Source organism: Leucopleurus acutus, assembly GCF_964270905.1.
Source record: "Leucopleurus acutus genome assembly, chromosome: 14".
Lineage (NCBI taxonomy): Eukaryota > Metazoa > Chordata > Mammalia > Artiodactyla > Delphinidae > Leucopleurus > Leucopleurus acutus.
In genome coordinates this window covers 36,379,008-36,398,385 of record NC_139156.1, presented here as the reverse complement: position 1 = coordinate 36,398,385, position 19,378 = coordinate 36,379,008, and the positions used below count along the sequence as shown (strand labels likewise).

Here is a 19,378-nt window from a genome sequence, read left to right as displayed (position 1 = left end):
AAGTACAGTAAAATAATAGTTTTTATTATTTTTATTAATAGTTTAATTATATTGAAAATTGTTAGTTTTATCTGAAAAAGTTCCTTTTCCATCCATTTATTCTTGCATTCATCCAAGCATCCATCTGTACATCAGTTATTTAGTTGATCCTTCATATATGCCAGTACTGTTCTAGACATTGAAAATATAGCAGTGAACAGGACAAAGTTTCTATTTGGAACTCATATTCTATTATAGTTAATAAAAGTGTATTTTAATTTTAGAAGAACTCAAAGGAAAAATTGGATATCTAGATGTAGATGTTAGTAATTTCTGAAATGTTCTTTCCAAATTTTTAGATCTAAGCGTTAAAGAGAAAATAATTGAAGACATGCGAATGACCCTAGAAGAACAAGAACAAACTCAAGTAGAACAGGATCAAGTGCTTGAGGCTAAATTAAAGGAAACTGAAAGACTGGCCACAGGTGAAACAAGATTGCTTAAATATCTCAAAGCATACTTTCATTTTCTTTATTTTCCTAGATTTCTTTCCTTTTTAAACATAGTTCAGTGTTTATAATAATTCATAATGAAAAAGTATTTGGTGTGTTTTTGGAACATCCTGTCCCTTGTCATTTTTCATTATGATGAAAATTGTACCTAAGTCAGAGAAGGAATAAGGACACTTTCATAATACCTGGATGATAGCTTGCAGTGTTCCCCAGATGTTAAGAATAAACTTTCAACTGAGTTTCACCTCTGTATAGCAACTGGTATCATCTTCTATGTTTATCTCAATAAATACTCTGACTGTATCCTTCAGAATACCATCAGCCGGTTGTTTTTGTTTTTAATTTTTGAGAACATGAAGTTTCCTGTATATTGGCATGCATTTATACTGTATAGTCAGAACACTATTCAGTGGGTTATTGAGAGGTTTTTGTAGTTCTTCTCTAAGAATTTCGTAAGCTCTTAGAAGGGTCTCGGTTCTATCTTGGTCTGTGTACTTCTGCTTCTGGGCTCTGCTGATTCTTGTCTGTATCCCATGCCACATGTAGCTCTATGTGGTATAACTTTTGCATGTACTTTAAAAATAATTTTATGTTTTCAAATCAGAATTGGAAAAATGGAAGGAAAAATGCAAAGATTTGGAAACCAAAAGCAATCAAAGGTCAAATAAAGAACTTGAGGATAACACAGATGTACTTAATATAAAGCTCAGTAAGCTTCAAGATGAGTTACAGGTATGATTTTTATCTATATATGTAATTGTATCTTTATATATATGCATTATATTTCTCATAAAAGGATAATTTAGTAAATATTTTATAATTAATTTAGATATGGATGAACCAATAGCTGGGAAATGTTAATATATAATTTTTCAGTATACACTCAAGTGACACAGGGAAGAAATTCCCAAGATACAAGCTGCTAAGTAAGTGCCAATGAAAGTGCAGTGGTTGGGTCTTCAGTTTTACATATTTAATTTTTAAATCATCACTTCTTATGTCTTTGTACCTATTTTCTACGCTTTAAACTTCTAACTCATCAAATACTGCTGGGGAGAAGATGACTATTAGGAAAATTATTTTGATTATTGTAAATTTAATTATTAAACTGGAAAAGAATAGAGTTGAATGTCTGAACACTGGAATACATTTGAAACTATACTACTACAGAGAAGATATTCTGTTTTGTGTTTATATGTTTTTCCATGTTTAGCTTTCACACACTATGTGTAGAATACAACATATGGGGGAAATATTTTTTTAATGGGACTTAAAAATACTACGTACAATTTTGTACATTTTATTTATTAGAAGTTGCAATCCAACTGTAGTTTTGGGATTGAAGAAAACATAACAGTGATTTTGAAAAGACTGCATCTAGATTATTTTCTTAAATTCAGGCTGTATATAATCAGATACTGAACAAATACAAAAGAAATCAGTTACTTTCTTTTGTAACTATTAATTATATACTTTAGAATTTACCCTTTCCATTCCATTAATTATGAAAAAAAATAACATTAATTACATTGAGAATGTTCATATTAAGGAATACCAGTATGTTCTACATTGTTCTAAAATAATGTGATCACATATCTTAGATAATAAATGGGATTTTTAAATACATAGCTTTTAATGTGGTATTACTGTTTTTGTTTCAAATGAAGTTTTACTTGAATGTATAAATTAGACATTTTTGAACCCAAAGGATCTATGGAAACCTCTTTGAAATTTACTGATCAACTATATTTTCTGTCCAGCTGTTCCTTAAACTAATAAATGTTTGCCCTGTTGCACAAGTTATTCTTTATTTGGCATCCTGTATACCCAGGAAAATTTTATTTCTGGAACCATACAATTAGAAATGACTACCGTAAGTCAATTTTTTTTTTTTAATCTGGCATTTAAGAAGGCTTGGTTCTCTGTAACTCTTTCAGAAATTTCAATTGTGTCTTCTTCTTAAGCTCACTGATGATGGAAAGTCCTCAAATGCACTTTATAGCAAAGTAAAGTTTATAAACGAAATAACTATTTAGGAAAGAAAACCAACAATGTTCTTTTGATAATCTGAAATAAACTCAAATCTTGTCATTATTTAAAGAAAAACACTTGTTTTTAACTTTTTGAAGAGGTGAAATGAAAAGTGCTGGATTACATGGAAATGTTGTAAATACAGATTTATTAATTGCTTTTGAAGCATATGATAGTTACTTATGCTATGTATACATATAGGAATCTGAACAGAAATATAAAGCTGATAGAAAAAAATGGTTAGAAGAAAAAATGATGCTTCTCACTCAAGCAAAAGAAGCTGAGAATCTACGAAACAAAGAGATGAAAAAATATGCTGAAGGCAGAGAGCATTGTTTGAAGCAACAAAACGAAATGGTTGGTAACAATCATACTTTTTCTTCTATGTATTTTGCCTGCTTTCTTTGGTTTCTTAAATTTTTCCCTGGGATTCTTATATTCTTATCAGTATCTACATGGTTGCGTGGTTTTGTTTTTTGTCTTTTTTTCAAAGGCAGTTTGTCTGTTTGTAAGATGACTTTTCTAGCCCATTTTATCTTGAAGTTCTTATTGTTGGGGAAATAATTATATCTCAATATTTAGATTCAGAACTTAAAAATCTCTTCTTTTGACTGCCACAGGGTTATCCCTACTGTATTGTAAAACATTTACATTTTGAACTGTAAATTCTACTAACATGGTGTTTATATTTTACCTCAAAAGCTCATTTTATCAGGTCTTTTTTTTAAAGTCAACTAAACAGTTTCTAGAAGACTATAGGTAGAAATAACGTTCAGTTTTACATTGACTGGCTCTAGTTCTTAAGTGATTCTATCTTAGCTTGTCTTTTTTCCTCCTATTTAAATCGACAACTTAGTCTGTTTGACACTCAATCAGAAAAAAGAAGTTTAAAGTCATCATTGATCCGAGGAAAGCTGTTGAGTAATACATTAACATTATTTTTAAATGAAAAACTAGTTCTCTATTTACAGTAATAGTAACGTGGCAGTATCACATTGTCATCTATTGGCATTTCCTTTGTTAATGACAGAATTTTACTTACAGCAGCTAAACTTTCCTGTACAAACAGGACTGTTAATTTTCAATAAGTTAGGGATGATTTTTTCCAATGATTTTTAAAATTTTTTTATCTTTTTATTTTGAAATCATTTTATTTCCAGAAAAGTTGCAAAACTAGTACAGGGAATTTCTGTATACCTATCACCCAACTTCTGATGTTAGATCTTACATAACAATAGTACAGTGATCAAAATCAACAAATCAATATTATTATAGTACTGTTAGCTAACTTATAGACCTTACTAGAATTTCACCAGCTTTCCCACTGTTTTTTTCTGGATATAGGATCTAATCTAGGATACTACGTTCCATTTAGTTGTTGTGTTTCCTTAGAGTCTTGACTCTCTTTGTCATGTGACAAGTTATGTGAGACTAATACTTGTCATTACTACAGCAATGAGATGGCAATATATTTCACTTCATGTGCGAACTCCACATGACTGGAGGTGCCTTCAGGAAGTGTTGGGTTGAGCAAGATTGTAATGCTGCATTTATCTTAACAGGAAATGTTGCTGCTGGTTCTCTTTCTGTCCACAGCCCATCCAACCTTCCTGGACAGTAATAAGAGGCAAGAAGTGAAATCAAAGCTCTTGGCTGTCATAGTCAGTCACTCTACCTCCAACCCAGGAATGGGCCTACTTTCTTTTCCTAATCAGTAGTCCCTCTAGCAGCAATGCCAGCAAGTAAACCTCCTTTGAGTTTTTAATCCTAGAGAAAGCTAGCTTTCTCCTTTCTCCCATATATTTCTTTACAATCGTACCTAGGATATGTGTCTATGATATTTAAGAAATAAATTGTTGATGTTTTTTAAAGCTTTTAAAATTGTAACATACATAACACAGTAAGTAAACAAAACAAACATATAGTTCAGTGAATTATTATTATAAAGCCAGCCCCCACTTAACTACCACCGAGTTTAAAAAATGGAACCCTCTTCTGAATGGTAATAACTGTTCTATCTTTTAATGTTAAACTTTAGTTTTGCTCATTTATGAATTTTATATAAATGAAAACATAAATATATAGAATGCATTTCTTGTGTCTGGTTTCTTTCACTCAGTATTATGTTTGTGAGGATCATTTATACTATTGCAGGTAACTGGAGTTAGTCTGTTTTCATTGCTGAATATTTCAGTGTATAAGTATACCTCAGTCTGTTCAATTTAAAGTTGAATATATGTTGATTGTTTCCTGTTTGGGGCTGTTAATGCGTAAGATCTCCTGTTAACATTTTTATATATTTCTCTTAGTGCACATGTGTATACATTTCTATTGCCTATATAGCCAAGAATAGAATTGCTAGTTGATAGGGTAAACGTATGTGGAACTCTAGTAGAATGCCAGACTGATTTTCAAAATAGTTGTATCCATTTATACTCCAACTAGTATTGTTGGATGTTTAGTTTATTGGCTCTGCCTATCCAAGTCCCCTTGCTTATCTTCTATTGGACTATCTTTTTTTTTTTTATAGGAGTTCCTTATACTTTTATACTTTCTGGATAGGAGCGTGTTGCAGTTACCTTCTTTCAATCTCTGGTTTACTTTTTACTCTCCTGTTGCCTTTTTAGAACAGAAATTCTTAGGTATTGTAATTCATTTTCCCAATCTTTTCCTTTATGAACCTCAAGGGCATTTCTTACATTATTCCTGAAAAGTTGGGGGTTTTACCTTCCATACTTAGACCCTAGAAGTAATTTTTGTGTTGGAGTGAGATGGGGTAAAAGCGGTTGTTGTCACTGTAAATGTGTATTAACGATCAACCTGGTAGTACATGTTGAAGAAACTGTTTCTTTTTTACTGCTCTGCATCTTTTGTCATAAATCAGTTGTCCAAGCGTTAACTTTCATACATTGTGTGAGATTAAAATTAAGGTTTTTTCTTTTTTTCCATTTGGCTATTCAGTTGTTCCATCACTCTTTGTTGAAAAGATTGTCCTTTCCTCCATTGAAATTCTTTGGCATTTTTATAGAGTATCAATTGACCATAACATTTGTGGACCCTATCCTCTGCTTTCTGATGTCTGTCTATCCTTACGCCAATATCACGGTCTTGATTATTATTATTATAGTAGTCTTGAAATGATGTAGTGTGATTGCTCCTACTTTTTTTCTTTTTTTTTTTTTTTTTTTGTGGTACGCGGGCCTCTCACTGTTATGGCCTCTCCTGTTGCGGAGCACAGGCTCCGGACGCACAGGCTCAGCAGCCATGGCTCACGGGCCCAGCAGCTCTGCGGCATGTGGGAACTTCCCGGACTGGGGCACGAACCCGTGTCCCTTGCATCGGCAGGCGGACTCTCAACCACTGCGCCACCAGGGAAGCCCGTTCCTACTTTGTTCTTCATTTTCAACATAATTTTGACTGTTATGTCATTTGCATTTTCATATTATTTTTAGAGTCAGCTTTTTCATTTCTGTCAAAGCACACACAGACACACACACACGTGCGTGCGCGCTTGCTTGAATTTTGAAGTTGCTTTGACTCTAGATCTTTTGGGGGAGACCTGGCATCTTAACAATATTGAATCTTTTGATCCTTGAACACAGATTCTCTCTTTGTTTATTTAAGTGTTCTTTTATTTCTTTCAGCAATGTTTTGTAGTTTGTCATGTTTAGGTCTTGCACGTATTTTCTTTAATTTACCACTAACTATTTCATGATTTTTGAACCCAGTGAAAACGGTATTTTTAATTTTCATTTCTCTATTGTTTGTTGCTATTAGTTTTGTCATTTGTTTTATTGTAATTTTACCATCTCATTTCTCAGATATTGGGGGAAATGCTAGAATTAGTTTAAAAGCTGTAATTTTTTATTGAAAGAAGTGCCCAATGTGAACATTTAAGATATATGAAGGCATTATGTGTTTGGCTTTATAAGTAAATATTTTATCGAGACTTGACTACGTAATTTGTTATATATCCTGTTCACAGTTGTATTTATTGTGTTATTTAGAAATTCAGAAATTTCTTAGATTCATAATTTTGCAAGGTTTATTTTAACATTTTGTCCATATTCTGTTTAGGAAATGCTTCAAGCACAGTTGGCTGAGAAAGATGGTAACCTCCAACAGTGGCGGGAAGAACGTGATCAGCTGGTTGCAGCTTTAGAAATACAGCTGAAAGCACTGATCTCCAGTAATATACAGAAAGATAATGAAATTGAACAATTAAAAAAGATCACATCAGAAACTTCTAAAACAGTCAGTAGAATCATGTTCTTTCTATGCCTTTTTAAATTAAACATAGGAAGTATTCAAAATTATTTAATTGATTAACTTTTAAAGAATAAAAATGTAAGTAGATCAGTGGGGAATCATAGTTTGAAAAAATTATTTGGATAGGGGCTTCCCTGGTGGCGCAGTGGTTGAGAGTCCGCATGCCGATGCAGGGGACATGGGTTCGTGCCCCGGTCCGGGAAGATCCCACATGCCGCAGAGCGGCTAGGCCCGTGAGCCATGGCCGCTGAGCCTGCGCGTCCGGAGCCTGTGCTCCGCAACGGGAGAGGCCACAGCAGTGAGAGACCTGCGTACCGCAAAAAAAATAAATAAATAATTTGGATATTGGTCATGAATTTTGAGTTTTCAGAGTTTATCATTATGGTTGACTCATCAATGACTAATTGAGAAATAGTACTTTCTCCAATATTTTGGTCATATCTCTTAGATAGAATAATTAGAAAATAAACAACTGATGATTTAGTCCCTAATCTGCCTTTAAAATGTGGAAATATGACCCAGCCTGAATGCTTGGTGATATTTAAATACTTGAACCCATCCTAAATTTATGATAAAGATACAAATTGTTTTTGAAAATAAGCATAATGGTGAGGAGATGTGAGTCATTCAGGAGCTACTTTTTCCCCCCCCCTCTGGCTGCACCACACGGCTTGCAGGGATCTTAGTTCCCCAACCAGGGATTGAACCCAGGCCCCGGCAGTGAGAGCACCGAGTCCTAACCACTGGACCACCAGGGAATTCCCAGGAGCTACTTTTGTAATATTGCATTGGGGCTAGGAACCCTAGGTAACGAAAGTATTGCATTTCACAGATAGCTATTTCCCAGGTAAATTGAATCAGGGTACATCTGAAGCTAGTCTTTTCAGAGTAAATAATCTGCATTTGAAAATCTGCTGTTCTGCAGCCTTCAGACAATAATAAAATTAAATGTGTTTGTGTGTATATGTCTCTTACATCAAAAGACTTCATGATTCTAAGAGAAAGACTGCTCAAAACAGAGGTATTAGCATGTGGTATAAATTGCACAGAATAGAAAGTTAGAAAAACTAGGTATCAACTGCTGTCAGTGTGGTTTTGGGACCTTTAGGAAAATTACTTAACATTTCCAAACTTTAAAACAGAGATGATAATGTCTTTCTAATAGAATTGTGAAAATTAATCGAGAGCATTTGTAAACCAATTAGCACAGTTATTACCACAGTGGAAGTCAGTACATGCTAGTTGCTTTCCCCATTATGAATGCAATAGCATCTTTTTTATTTGACAATTATGGGTAGGTGACATAAGAGATGTATTTGACTTTTGATTTTGATGGTAGTGATTAGAAGGTGCACGTTGGAATTTATCAAGTTTAAAAATGTATTCTGATTATTTTATAGATCCCTTAAGCAGGGTTTAGGAATAGAGCATACCCTATGACTGATTAAGTGAGATGAAGAGTGTGCAGCAAGGAAAGGTTTAGTTATCAGTGTGGTCTTTTCTATTCGAATGCTATAGTTGCATTCCTAAGACACCTCTAGTTTTTCAAAATTGTGTTATCAAAGTGATTTGGGGGGTTCAAGCTCCAACTCAGTACAGACAGTGGTCATGTTATTTAATTTCTCTCTATTTCTTCATCTGGAAAGTAGGAATAACAATTCTTGCCAAATCTCAGAGTTGCAGTGAAAGTAAAATGAGAGAATATATGTAAAACACCTTGGAAGTTGAAAGTAATCTTTCAAATTTCTCTTTAGATCAGATTCAGAAGAGGCTGGAAAGTTGCCCAGCCTTTCCTAACTCTCTGAGGATGAAAGAGAAGAAGAAGGAGAGTTAGTTGGTCATTGAAGAAGTCTTTAATTACTTCCACTATTTAATCCACCCAAATCTTGATACTATATTCTTTAGGTGAAGTATTTTAATGTATATTCGGTTACGGTGGCTTGTTGCTTTAATATTTCCTTACTAGGAAAAACAGACCATGGATATCCAGCCCAGACATACGAGTTCAATGGATCCTGGCAGGGTTGAAACTGAACCTCAGTCAACAAGTTTTGAAATTTCCAGGGATGAAGTAGAAGTGAGTATTTGATAACACAGTCCACGTTTTAACCCTCTTTACCAATGACCATTAATTACTAAATAATACTTGCAAGTATAATTTAATCAGTTGTTGTAGGTATCTTGCTATACAGTTAGCTGTGTGTGCTCTTGGCTATGGAAAGGAAAACTGAAGGCTTTTGAGGGGAGATGCAATTCTTTTGGGGAAATTTGATCCCCAAATGGTATTAATTTCCTCTCAAAATGATACTGATCTCAAACAGATCTTTGATTATAAACAAATTTGATGGTCAGAAATAGGAAATCCCACAAAAGATAAAATATGGATGACTATTTTCCCTCATAAGCAGTCCATTTAATAAGCATTCTATTAAATAGCATTTTTTGGAAATTTTACCCATTTTATAACTGTATCACCAAATCCCAATAACCTCACAATGAGTTTCCTTAGTTTGAAGTGGGCTTAGGGTTCTGTGACTTGCATCGGATAACGTAGTTTCTCAGATTGCCTATGAAATAGATACAAATTCTATGTCACTTGTTGAAAATAAAATTACTTTTTAAATATTTATTTTAAAAACACATTTATTGGGAGCATTCATTGTTGGGAACCTTGCACTGAGGATAAAGACATAAGTAAGATATGATCGCCATCCTCAAGGAATAAGAAGTCTAATAAGACAGGTATTTAATGACTATCTTGTTTCACCTTATGGACTAAGTGTTATAAAGAGAGTGCTAAGAAGGAACACTGATGAGGAGGATATGATGAATTTTGCCTGAGTGGTTGTGGACGTGGATTAGAAAAAGTAACATCGTACTGGGTCTTGAAGGTGAATAGAAGTTTACCAAGCAGAGAATGGGAAGAGAAAGGCATTTTGATCTGGGGAAATAACACAAGCCATTCCTTACAAGGCTTCAGAAGAATCATGTGACTTCCACCACGTGCTATCAGTCATGGAAGCCATTAAGGCCAGCCCCAATTCAAGGAAGGGGAATGAGACTCTATCTCTCAGTGGGAAGAACAGTAAAGAATTTACAGCAAACTTTAGTTTACCATAACTAGGGCGCTTATTAAAAATCATTGACTCTTTCCTTGGAGAGTTCTGATTTAGTAAGTTTGTGGTAGGGTCCAAGAATCTTTTAAACAATTTCTCTAGATAATTCTTACGATGACACAGGTTTGGGAAATACTGATCTCTAAGTTTCTCTCAATTTTAACATACCGTGTACAAACCTGGAGAAAGTAGATGATAACTCAGTCTTTCTGTCCTTGCTGTAGCAAATTTGATCAAGCAAACTTTTTATCTTTTCCAATTTATTGTTTTTAATAGGTAATTGAGACAGTTAATTTTTGGCAATTTAGAAATTCATATTCTGCAAATAAGATTTGTTTTCCTTTTAAATTCTGTTGTAGGATGGATCTGTAGTCCTTGACTCTTGTGAAGTGTCAACAGAAAATAATCAAAGTACTCGATTTCCAAAACCTGAGTTAGAGATTCAATTTACACCTTTACAGCCAAACAAAATGGCAGTGAAACACCTGGGTTGTACCTCACCAGTGACGGTTAAGATTCCCAAGGCCCGGAAGAGGAAGAGTAATGAAATGGAGGAGGTAAATACTTAACTATTAAGTGAATTAAACAAGTAAACCTTATTATTATTAAGCTCAGTGATAATATATAGTTAAACTCTGTTACATTGCCCTCCTATTCATAAGCACTGCTATTAGAGACCAAAATCATAGTTTATGGTATATTTAATACTGTTTTAAGAATATTACTGTGGTGAATAGTCCTCAAACAAAAAGCTTATAGATTTTAAAATATATAGATTATTCCTTCTTTTAGTGAAGCTATGACAGGTCAAATGGTGGTGAATTTTAGTAGTGAGCTATTTCAGGATACCGGTCCTGTTCAAACTCAGTCACTTTCCCTCCAATGGAAGAGAAAAGGGATTGATAAAAGGAATTAGAGAAACTGGAACGACTAACTTGCTTGAATATAATCTTTGTCATTTAACTAAAATCTTAGGTCTCTATGATCATAGTTGGTTTCAGAAGAGAAATTCTTCTTCTATGAGCCAGTATTAAAATTTGGGTCTCAGTTTAGTGGTAGGCCAAGAACTATTTACTTCTTCCTGCCGCAGCTTTCTGATCATGGGGTTACCAAACCTTCTATCATATTCTAGCCAGTCACATAAACTTTCCGATCCTCACTTCCCTCCTTTCGGAAATAAAGAATTAGATATAATATGTTTAAAATGTTTTGCTTTTGTTCCACATGTGGTAGATACATAATAAATGGCAATATTTATGTTAACAGAAATATTTATGTTTAAAACTATAATTATAAACTCTCTGGCACAGTAACTTTTTTTCCAACTTGTCTTTTTCACGCCTTTAAAGAGTAGTATATTTTCGAGTTGGTGGAAGAGCAGAAATAATATTAACCATACTCCTGAGGCTCTCTGTCAGGTAATACGTTTGCTGAGTGAATATTATTTAGCATATTTCCTTCTACACATAGAACACCTTTAGCGATTGTTTTGGAGCGCCTTAGTTAACTTTTATTCTATATTTATTTAATTTATATTTAGTACACTTTCGATACCATTAAGACACAGTTGACCCTTGAACGACATGAGGGTTAGGTGCCAGCCGCAGCGCAGAAAAATCTTGTGTAACTTACAGTCGGCCCTCAGTATGTGAGGTTCCTCATCCGTGGATTCAACCAACTATAGATCATGTAGGGATGTAGTCTCTACTAACTATTGAAAACAATCAGCGTATAAGCAGACTCATGCATTTCAAACCTGTTTTGTTCAAGGGCCAACTGTACTAAGTAGTTTAATTTCATCATCTTTGTTAACATGGTGACTAACATCTATGTTGACTTGATTCATTTTTTTCAAAAGAAAAGGAAAAATCGCTTGTATACTCAGAGGGTTAAGATAAAGTTATTTTATTCATTTTACTGCCGGCATATACTCCCAGTTTCAGAATAGATACACAGATTGTTGTAGGGTAAACCACGTAGAAACTTAAAAGTTTTAACTGATTTTGCTAGCTCTTTACTGCTGTAATAAACTGAGTGTTGTAAAGTCCTCAGGAAACTAATTTATACAGTGCTATATTCTAATCTAGTGAAGACTCCAAAGAGCTCTTTATTGAACACTACAAGTATGATGGAGTTACAATCTTTCTTCCTTTGCTTCCCCTGATTACCATCTGTCTTTCGTCTTTTACGAAATCTTCTTCTTGTGATCCTTAAGACTTTACTGGGTAACTTGAATTCTGAGGTTCAGTCATGATCTCTCTGCTTCTGTTCTTGCCTTTTTTTTTTCCTTTTATGCTTATAATCTTTAGTACGATTAATATTTGCACAAGTTCAGTTCAGTTAATGTACTACAAAAGACTTTGTCTTAAGATTAAGTGGGGAAAAGAAGAGTGAGAGGTCATGCCTTTTTAGTAGCAAAAACAGATTGTATTTCTTAACTTTCACGTTTTACCTGTGCTTATACTGCAGAGTTTTGTTTTCAGTGTCACTAAGTATCAATGAGAGGTTATGCTCAGCATGATTTGGGAGTTGGGAAAAGGGTAGATAAATATATTGCTATGTTGTATTGTCAAGATGGGGTTCAAATAAAAGATGTTATCCCTTCATTTAACTAATGTAATTTCATCATGATGCGTGTGAAAAATTCATACCTTCAATCATTTTGTGATAAAAACATGTATTGCATCATCATGCTGTGCGCTTAAACTTACATATGTTATATATGAGTAATATTTCAATGAAGTTGGCAAAAAACATTGTACCTTCAGTCAGGGTTTCTCAACTTCGGCGTGATTGACATTTTCAGCCAGATATTTCTTTGTTTAGGACAGTTCAATGCCCTGTACATTTTAAGGGGTTTTTAGCAGTATTCCTGGTCTCTACCCACTAGTTTCCATTAAACCTTCCCCTTATCCCCAGCAGTGACAACCAAAAATATCTTCAGACAATGCCTATGTCCCCTGGCGTCAGAATTGCCCCTGGTTAAGAACCATTTTCTTGTTTTGTTGTTGTTTGTTTGTTAGTTTGCTTTTGTTCTTTTTTTTCCTCCCCTGGAGTCTAGAGAGAGAAAGAAAACACTGTCAAGAAATTAATCAGTGCTGAAATTCATTATTTTTAGGACTTTGTGAATTTTGAAAATAAGAAGAATGCTACACCCAGAACGAATTTGAAGTCCCCTGTTTCTGAGCATAGAAATTCTTCTGTCAAAAAGGAACAAAAGGTTTGTCTTCTAATTTGTCCAAAATTGACCATTTTCATAACTTACATTTATAAAGTAGAAGATGAAAATAAAAATGTCAAATTTGATTAGTAATAATTATTCAGAAGTTGGGTATTGTCCAGTTATAACTTATTTGTCTTTCATTTTCTATTCATCTAATTCAGCTCTGAATATATAACCTTTGGCATTTGGCAAGTAGCAAGTACCCCTTGATGTGTTCACCTCTGACTTATCATTCTATCACACTCATTCTCCGGCCCTTTCATCCCTCTCCTTATATTCTTTTTTGTGTGTGTGTGGTACGCGGGCCTCTCACTGTTGTGGCCTCTCCTGTTGCGGAGCACAGGCTCAGTGGCCATGGCCCAGGGGTCCAGCTGCTCCACGGCACGTGGGATCTTCCCAGACCGGGGCATGAACCCGTGTCCCCTGCATCGGCAGGCAGACTCTCAACCACTGCGCAACCAGGGAAGCCCCCCTCTCCTTATATTCTTAATCTCAAGTTCCCTGCCTGAGAATTCATAACCTGTGCCTGACCTCTTTAATTCAACTATGGCTGTAACTGTTTCCTTCTAACATTCCTCATCAACAATAACAAGAAGTGTTTGTTTATTAGGTTTCCACACGCCCATCATCTAAGAAAACTTATTCTTTACGGAGTCAGGCATCCACAATTAGTATAAACGTGCCTGCTAAGAAAAAAGAAGGAACGCTACAGAAATTTGGAGATTTCTTACAACATTCTCCAACTATTCTTCAATCAAAAGGTTTGCAGAATATTAATTAAATGACCTTTTACATTAGATATATGGTGTTTTCTAATATCTGATTGGTGTATAAACTCAACAACAGTGACTATTATATTTACAGTAGACAGTGTCTTATGTTAGGTATTTAGGGAGGAAACATGAAAGGATGATATGCCTTGGTGTTCACTGGGTAATGGAAGAGAAAGATCTGTATTTAAGTAATTGATGCAGAGAAGGCTGCTTAATGTAATAGTTGTAGAGATACAAGGAAAGTGCATGGTAGTATTGGAGGAAGAGAGCTCTTTGTTTGGGGGCTATGGGAAGATTTTATAGAAGAGATGGGATTTAACCTGGGTGTTGAAATGTTGGAAGATTATACCTCCTAGAGATAACCACTGTTAGTATTATGGTATATTTTCTCCTACTGTTTTTTTCTCTGCATGTATAAACATTACCTAATCATATATATCAAAAGCATATATTTCTATAAATATGTATTGAGTTTAGTTGCTTAATGCTTTTTTCTTTATAATATAATGTAGACATACTAATACTTGTGTATAAATGTGTGCTAAGATATATATTCTCTCTATACACGTATACATAAATATATATTTATATACACATCTACCAGAGGGAACAGTTTTAACACAAATAGAGTACCAGGAAAGTGTAGGGAATGTGCAGGCAATTACAGGTAGCAATATGCATCTGGCATCTAGAATGTGGAGAGATTATTGGGAGGAAGGGGGCAGGAAGGAGTGAGTTTTCATTAGAGTACCTGAATGGTAGCAATAGGGTAAATTGGAGACTGGAGGTGGGGAGAATGAGGAGGGAAAAGGACTGAAAGCAGGGACAGCTGAATTGAGTCAGATTGGTTGTGTAAAAATACTTTCTGTAAAAACTTAACCGCAGAGCTTCCCAAACTTTCTTGGTTCACAGCGCCCTTAATGTCTCAGTAATTTTTTTCATTGTGTCCATGCACCCAAAGAAACACCTAATAGTTCCATCCGTTAATACTTAGGGCCAAACAATCACTGAAAATTCAGCTCCTGAAAATCCAGGTTGCCAAAATATGTAATCATCAGAAGGAAGGCAATGTGATATCTTTTTGAAACTGAACTACCCTGAGTTACAGAGTGTCACTGTTTTCCTCAAAAATTTAAAATATTCGGAGCTGCTCTCGTGAATTTGCTGCAGCGTGTCTTGGTACACAGTTTGGGAACTTCAGACTTAGACCCATTTGTATATATTTTTCAAAAAATATTTACATTCTCTGAAAGGTATAGTTTGTATAAGCATAGAAAATATCTGGAGAGACAAACAGCAAACTGTTAAATGTCTAAATTTGGAGAGGTGGGACTTTTTATTGTAGGTGCTTCTGTATTTTATTTAAATTATGTTGACCGTTGCTTATATGTTAAAAAGAAATATGTTTTCAAGGAGAGGGAGGCGCCCACCTGGTAATGGCGCCCTTGCTTGGTTGGCTCAGCTCCTTAACAGCTTCCCTACCTATACACCCGGTGGGGAATTTTAAAAACTTATTTCTAGTAATATAAAGTATCCCTGTTTGGGATTGTAACTGCAATACATGTCTGTTGTTGATCACTTGGAAATAAAGGGAGAGAAGAAGAAAACAGAGATTAGTGCTTAAAATTCTGCTGCTCTGATAACTACTGTTAATCCATTACTCAGTAACGCTGGTTTCCCAGTTTATCCCTTTTGTCTATCTCTTACCCATTCAGTACATGGAAGCCAGAGTGATCTTTTCAAAGTGCAAAATGAATTATTTAAACTATATAACTTTTTGTTTTCTTATTATCTTTTCCAGTAGAATATAAGCTCTACAAGTGCAAAATGTCTGTGTAGTTTACATCCTCAGCTCTTAGTATAGTGGTTGGCACACAGTAGTGAGGAATTTCGAAGCTCCAGGCCAAAATCCTCTGTGTGATTTGTTTCAGGCTGACCTTAGGCAATTACAAAGGTTTTACCTGTTAGGTCTCATGAGGGAAAGCTACCGTCCCCGCATCAAACTTGATACACAGCCAGTGCGTCCTAGTCTGTGAAGGGAGTTAGTCGAGGACTCAGGTCTCTTGCCAGCCATACTCTTACACATATCTGCATTCCTAGCCTAGGTGCCTTCATGTGTATCCTGTTAATTGGGAGCCTTCAGTAGAGAACGTCCTCAGGCATCTCTGCCAAAGACGTTATGACGGGGAAGCGGAGGGAAACTTGAAGACACTTTTCTCCACTCTGACTCTACTTTTCCGCTCCTCGCCCTCCCCGCTGGTCTCCAGCACCAAGGTCCATAAAACTGCAAGTGCAAGAGCCTTTTGTTTAGGGCTCACCTGGCAATAAGATCACCCCAACTTCTGTGCTGATCCACCTGACCCAGACTGTGCATGATTCCACGGGGGAATGTAGAAGGGCGGTGGGAGTTGGCGCTTTCTCGGGTTTAGCCTCTTGCTTATTCAACTGCAGTTAAGTGGTTAGACTTTAACTTTCATTTTGATTTGTCTTAATTAGCCACTCTGACATCTGGCAGCTCAGCTCTCAGGCTCAGCTCAGCCCTTGACAAGTAGACCTCAGTTCAGCATGTTTCCTTAAATGTGTTTTCTATTTAAAGAAATATATAGTTGATATCATATGTACATGGATTTTCTATCCAGCAGTTTTCCCAAATGGAAGTATGTTTTCTGTTAAAATCAATATGTGTCTATTAAAAAAAAAAAGCATATGTACAAAGTAAGAAATTTTAAAATTCCTATTCAACTTACCAGAAGCAATCAACTGTTAACAATTTGGTTTCTTTTACTCTATGTGTGCATGTGCACGCGTTTGTTAAGTAGAAGTAAAGGGCTCACAAGTTACTTTCACTTAATATTCATTGTGGACGTCTTTACGTGTGAGTACTGAACTAGCTCTACCACCTTATTGTTCTTAGTGATGCATGGTCCACTATATACGTATCCTGATCTTTTCCTTAACGTAGTATAAACCTCTTCCAAGTCATTAAAGATGCCTGAGTTTTACTGGTTGTACTGTAATTTACCAAACCTTTTCAATATGTTGAACATTAGTGAAGTGATATTTTATTTATTTGCCCTTTTATTTTTGCTGTTGATCACTAATTTGTGTGTTTATTAGGCATTTAATTCTTTTTTCTTTGTGAGTTTTCTATTCGTGTCCTTTTACCATTTATGAATTGCAGTGCTTTTCTTTTTAATATGGTTCTTTATTAAGGATTTCAAATATTTGCAGTTAGAAAATTATTTCAAGATTTAACTAATGTATTTTTTTCATAGCAAAGAAGATAATTGAAACAATAAGCTCTTCAAAGCTCTCAAATGTAGAAGTAAGTAAAGAAAATGTGTCTCGACCAAAACGGGCCAAACGGAAATTATACACAAACGAAATTTCATCTCCTATTGATATATCTGGCCAAGTGGTAAGCTACTATTTAAGTTTTCTTAAAAGTAAAACTGTTTATGTTCTTCTTAATTCTGAAGTATTCATAACAATTTGAATTATGTAATGGTTTGAACTTTTATTCTGTAGACCATATCTCTTAAAACACGCTTTAAATGTTGTACTTTTGGTACTGGATGTGTTAAATTTGTAGTAATTGAATATAAACGCTGCATTAATGTATACAAGTGTCACATGCATCTGCATTTATAAACTCATAAGAGCAATTTTAATTCCATCAATAGAATTATCACTATTTAATAATTTATTGGCTTCTAACATCTGTTTTTCTTATTATCTTTATCACAAGAGTTGTACAAATCTGGCCCTAAGTCTGCCTGCTAAAAATATAGAATTGACATTCAGTCATTTCCTCCCACTTTCCCTCTAAGGCTTCCAGGTTTTCTTAAGAAAAGACTATATAGATTGTCACCCTGACTTTATGACTCATTCTCCTTACTTAGAACAGGCTGTTCTGTTACAGGGAAAGTTCTAATTTTCTATCATTTTTGCATCTGCCTAGTGGATGGAAGTGAAGGTAGAAAAGGAATTAAAGAAAAAGCCTTCAACAGAAAATGGCCAAGAAAAATCGGGAGAGACCTTTTGCAACAGTAGCTATCAGATATAAGATAGACACTTGAAGCAAGTAGTAAAGAATTAGGATCATTAGGTCATGCTTTTGGAAGTACTGTTCTCTTGGTTACTTTTCTCCATCTGTCTGATAAGTACATAATTTTCTCCCTTGGCTGAAGTTATTTCTTTTCTTAGTTGCAAAATAATGCTGTTTCTACTTTCTAAGTTATATACTTGTTACTGCAAAAAATCATTTCCTAAAAATTATTTGAGGCACTTGTCTCCAAATATTTTAGTAATTATTTCAAGCTATGAATTCAGTAAAAGTGTGGATTATTTTAATTCCAGAATTAGGTAGTATTGAAAGAATCTTTATAAAATCTACTACCTTAGGCATGCTTTTTTATAGAAGATTGTATATCTGCAGTCCAGGAGGACAGAAAGTACTGTCATGGAACGTGAACATAGCTTATTAATTGTAAGCAAGCTTTCATTTTTATTTTTATTTATAAAAAATTATGAAATTGTTAATTTCAGATTTTTATGGACCATAAAGTGAAAGAAAGTGATCATCAGATTCTCAAACGACGACTTCGAACCAAAACAGTCAAATAAATCACTTATGGAGAATGTTTTAATATAAAATTTATATTCATAATCATTATAACTTGCATCCTGACCTTTTAAAGATAATTGTATATACTATGGTGCATCAGATCCCTTTGTGTGTACATTGCTATTTTATAATAGTGTAATTTTAATTCAATAAAGAAAATAAGTCAACAGTAAGTTTGCTTGTCTACTTTTCTAAGGCTTTTAAATAATAGCTTCTTTTCAAACTGTATGTATTTTCCTGTTATCCCAGGCATGGGACCAGTGAGGAACCTAGGAAAGATGCTGTTATTTTTTGTTTGTTTTTCTATACATAGATATCACAGGTCAGATATTTGGTTTACTTATATTTAACAGTGTTTTAGGAATTGCTTTTACTGTATCTGTTAGGAAATACAGGTAATTTTACATATCTGTTTGGATTATAGCTGAGATTCAGGGAGTAAGTGTGTACAAGTCTTCTAGTTGCTAAAATATGTATGCACATAATTTAGAAAAGATCTCAGGCCTTTAATTAGAATGTCTTTTATTTTTAAATAATTGAATAGAGTTGGTTTTCTGATTTTCCCAGGACACAGAAGATTAAGAAGCAAAAAGTTAGAAGGGAAGAGGCGATAACATCTAGAGGCCAAAAAATTATACTGTTATCTAGGGAAGATAGAATTTTAGACCTGAAGAGACCTTAGAAATACACTTTCCTCATTTTATAGATGAGAAAACTGAGACCCATAAAATTTACTTTTTCAAGTTCACACAACTAACGTATATTAAGCTTTGGTTTAAAAAAATACCAACAAGAAACAAAAAGCAAGGCAGAGGCATCAAGAATTGTTGCCAACTGGGGCTCTTTAA

At 34.6% G+C, this 19,378-nt stretch overlaps 1 protein-coding gene across 3 annotated transcripts in view; it reads left to right on the top strand.

Moving 5' to 3' along the window:
• KIF20B (kinesin family member 20B) overlaps positions 1-18,687 on the top strand; it is a 74,312-nt gene extending 55,625 nt beyond the window's left edge. For all 3 annotated transcript variants that reach the window (XM_082854674.1, XM_082854673.1, XM_082854675.1), the window contains exons 23-32: positions 339-464; positions 1,096-1,223; positions 2,724-2,879; positions 6,600-6,776; positions 8,758-8,868; positions 10,267-10,464; positions 13,026-13,127; positions 13,741-13,891; positions 17,179-17,321; positions 18,452-18,687. In XM_082854674.1, the coding sequence (XP_082710800.1) occupies positions 339-464; positions 1,096-1,223; positions 2,724-2,879; positions 6,600-6,776; positions 8,758-8,868; positions 10,267-10,464; positions 13,026-13,127; positions 13,741-13,891; positions 17,179-17,321; positions 18,452-18,529 (1,370 nt within the window). In that variant the 3' untranslated portion in view covers positions 18,530-18,687. The remainder of the gene's footprint in view (positions 1-338; positions 465-1,095; positions 1,224-2,723; positions 2,880-6,599; positions 6,777-8,757; positions 8,869-10,266; positions 10,465-13,025; positions 13,128-13,740; positions 13,892-17,178; positions 17,322-18,451) is intronic.
• The last annotated feature ends 691 nt before the right edge of the window (positions 18,688-19,378 follow it).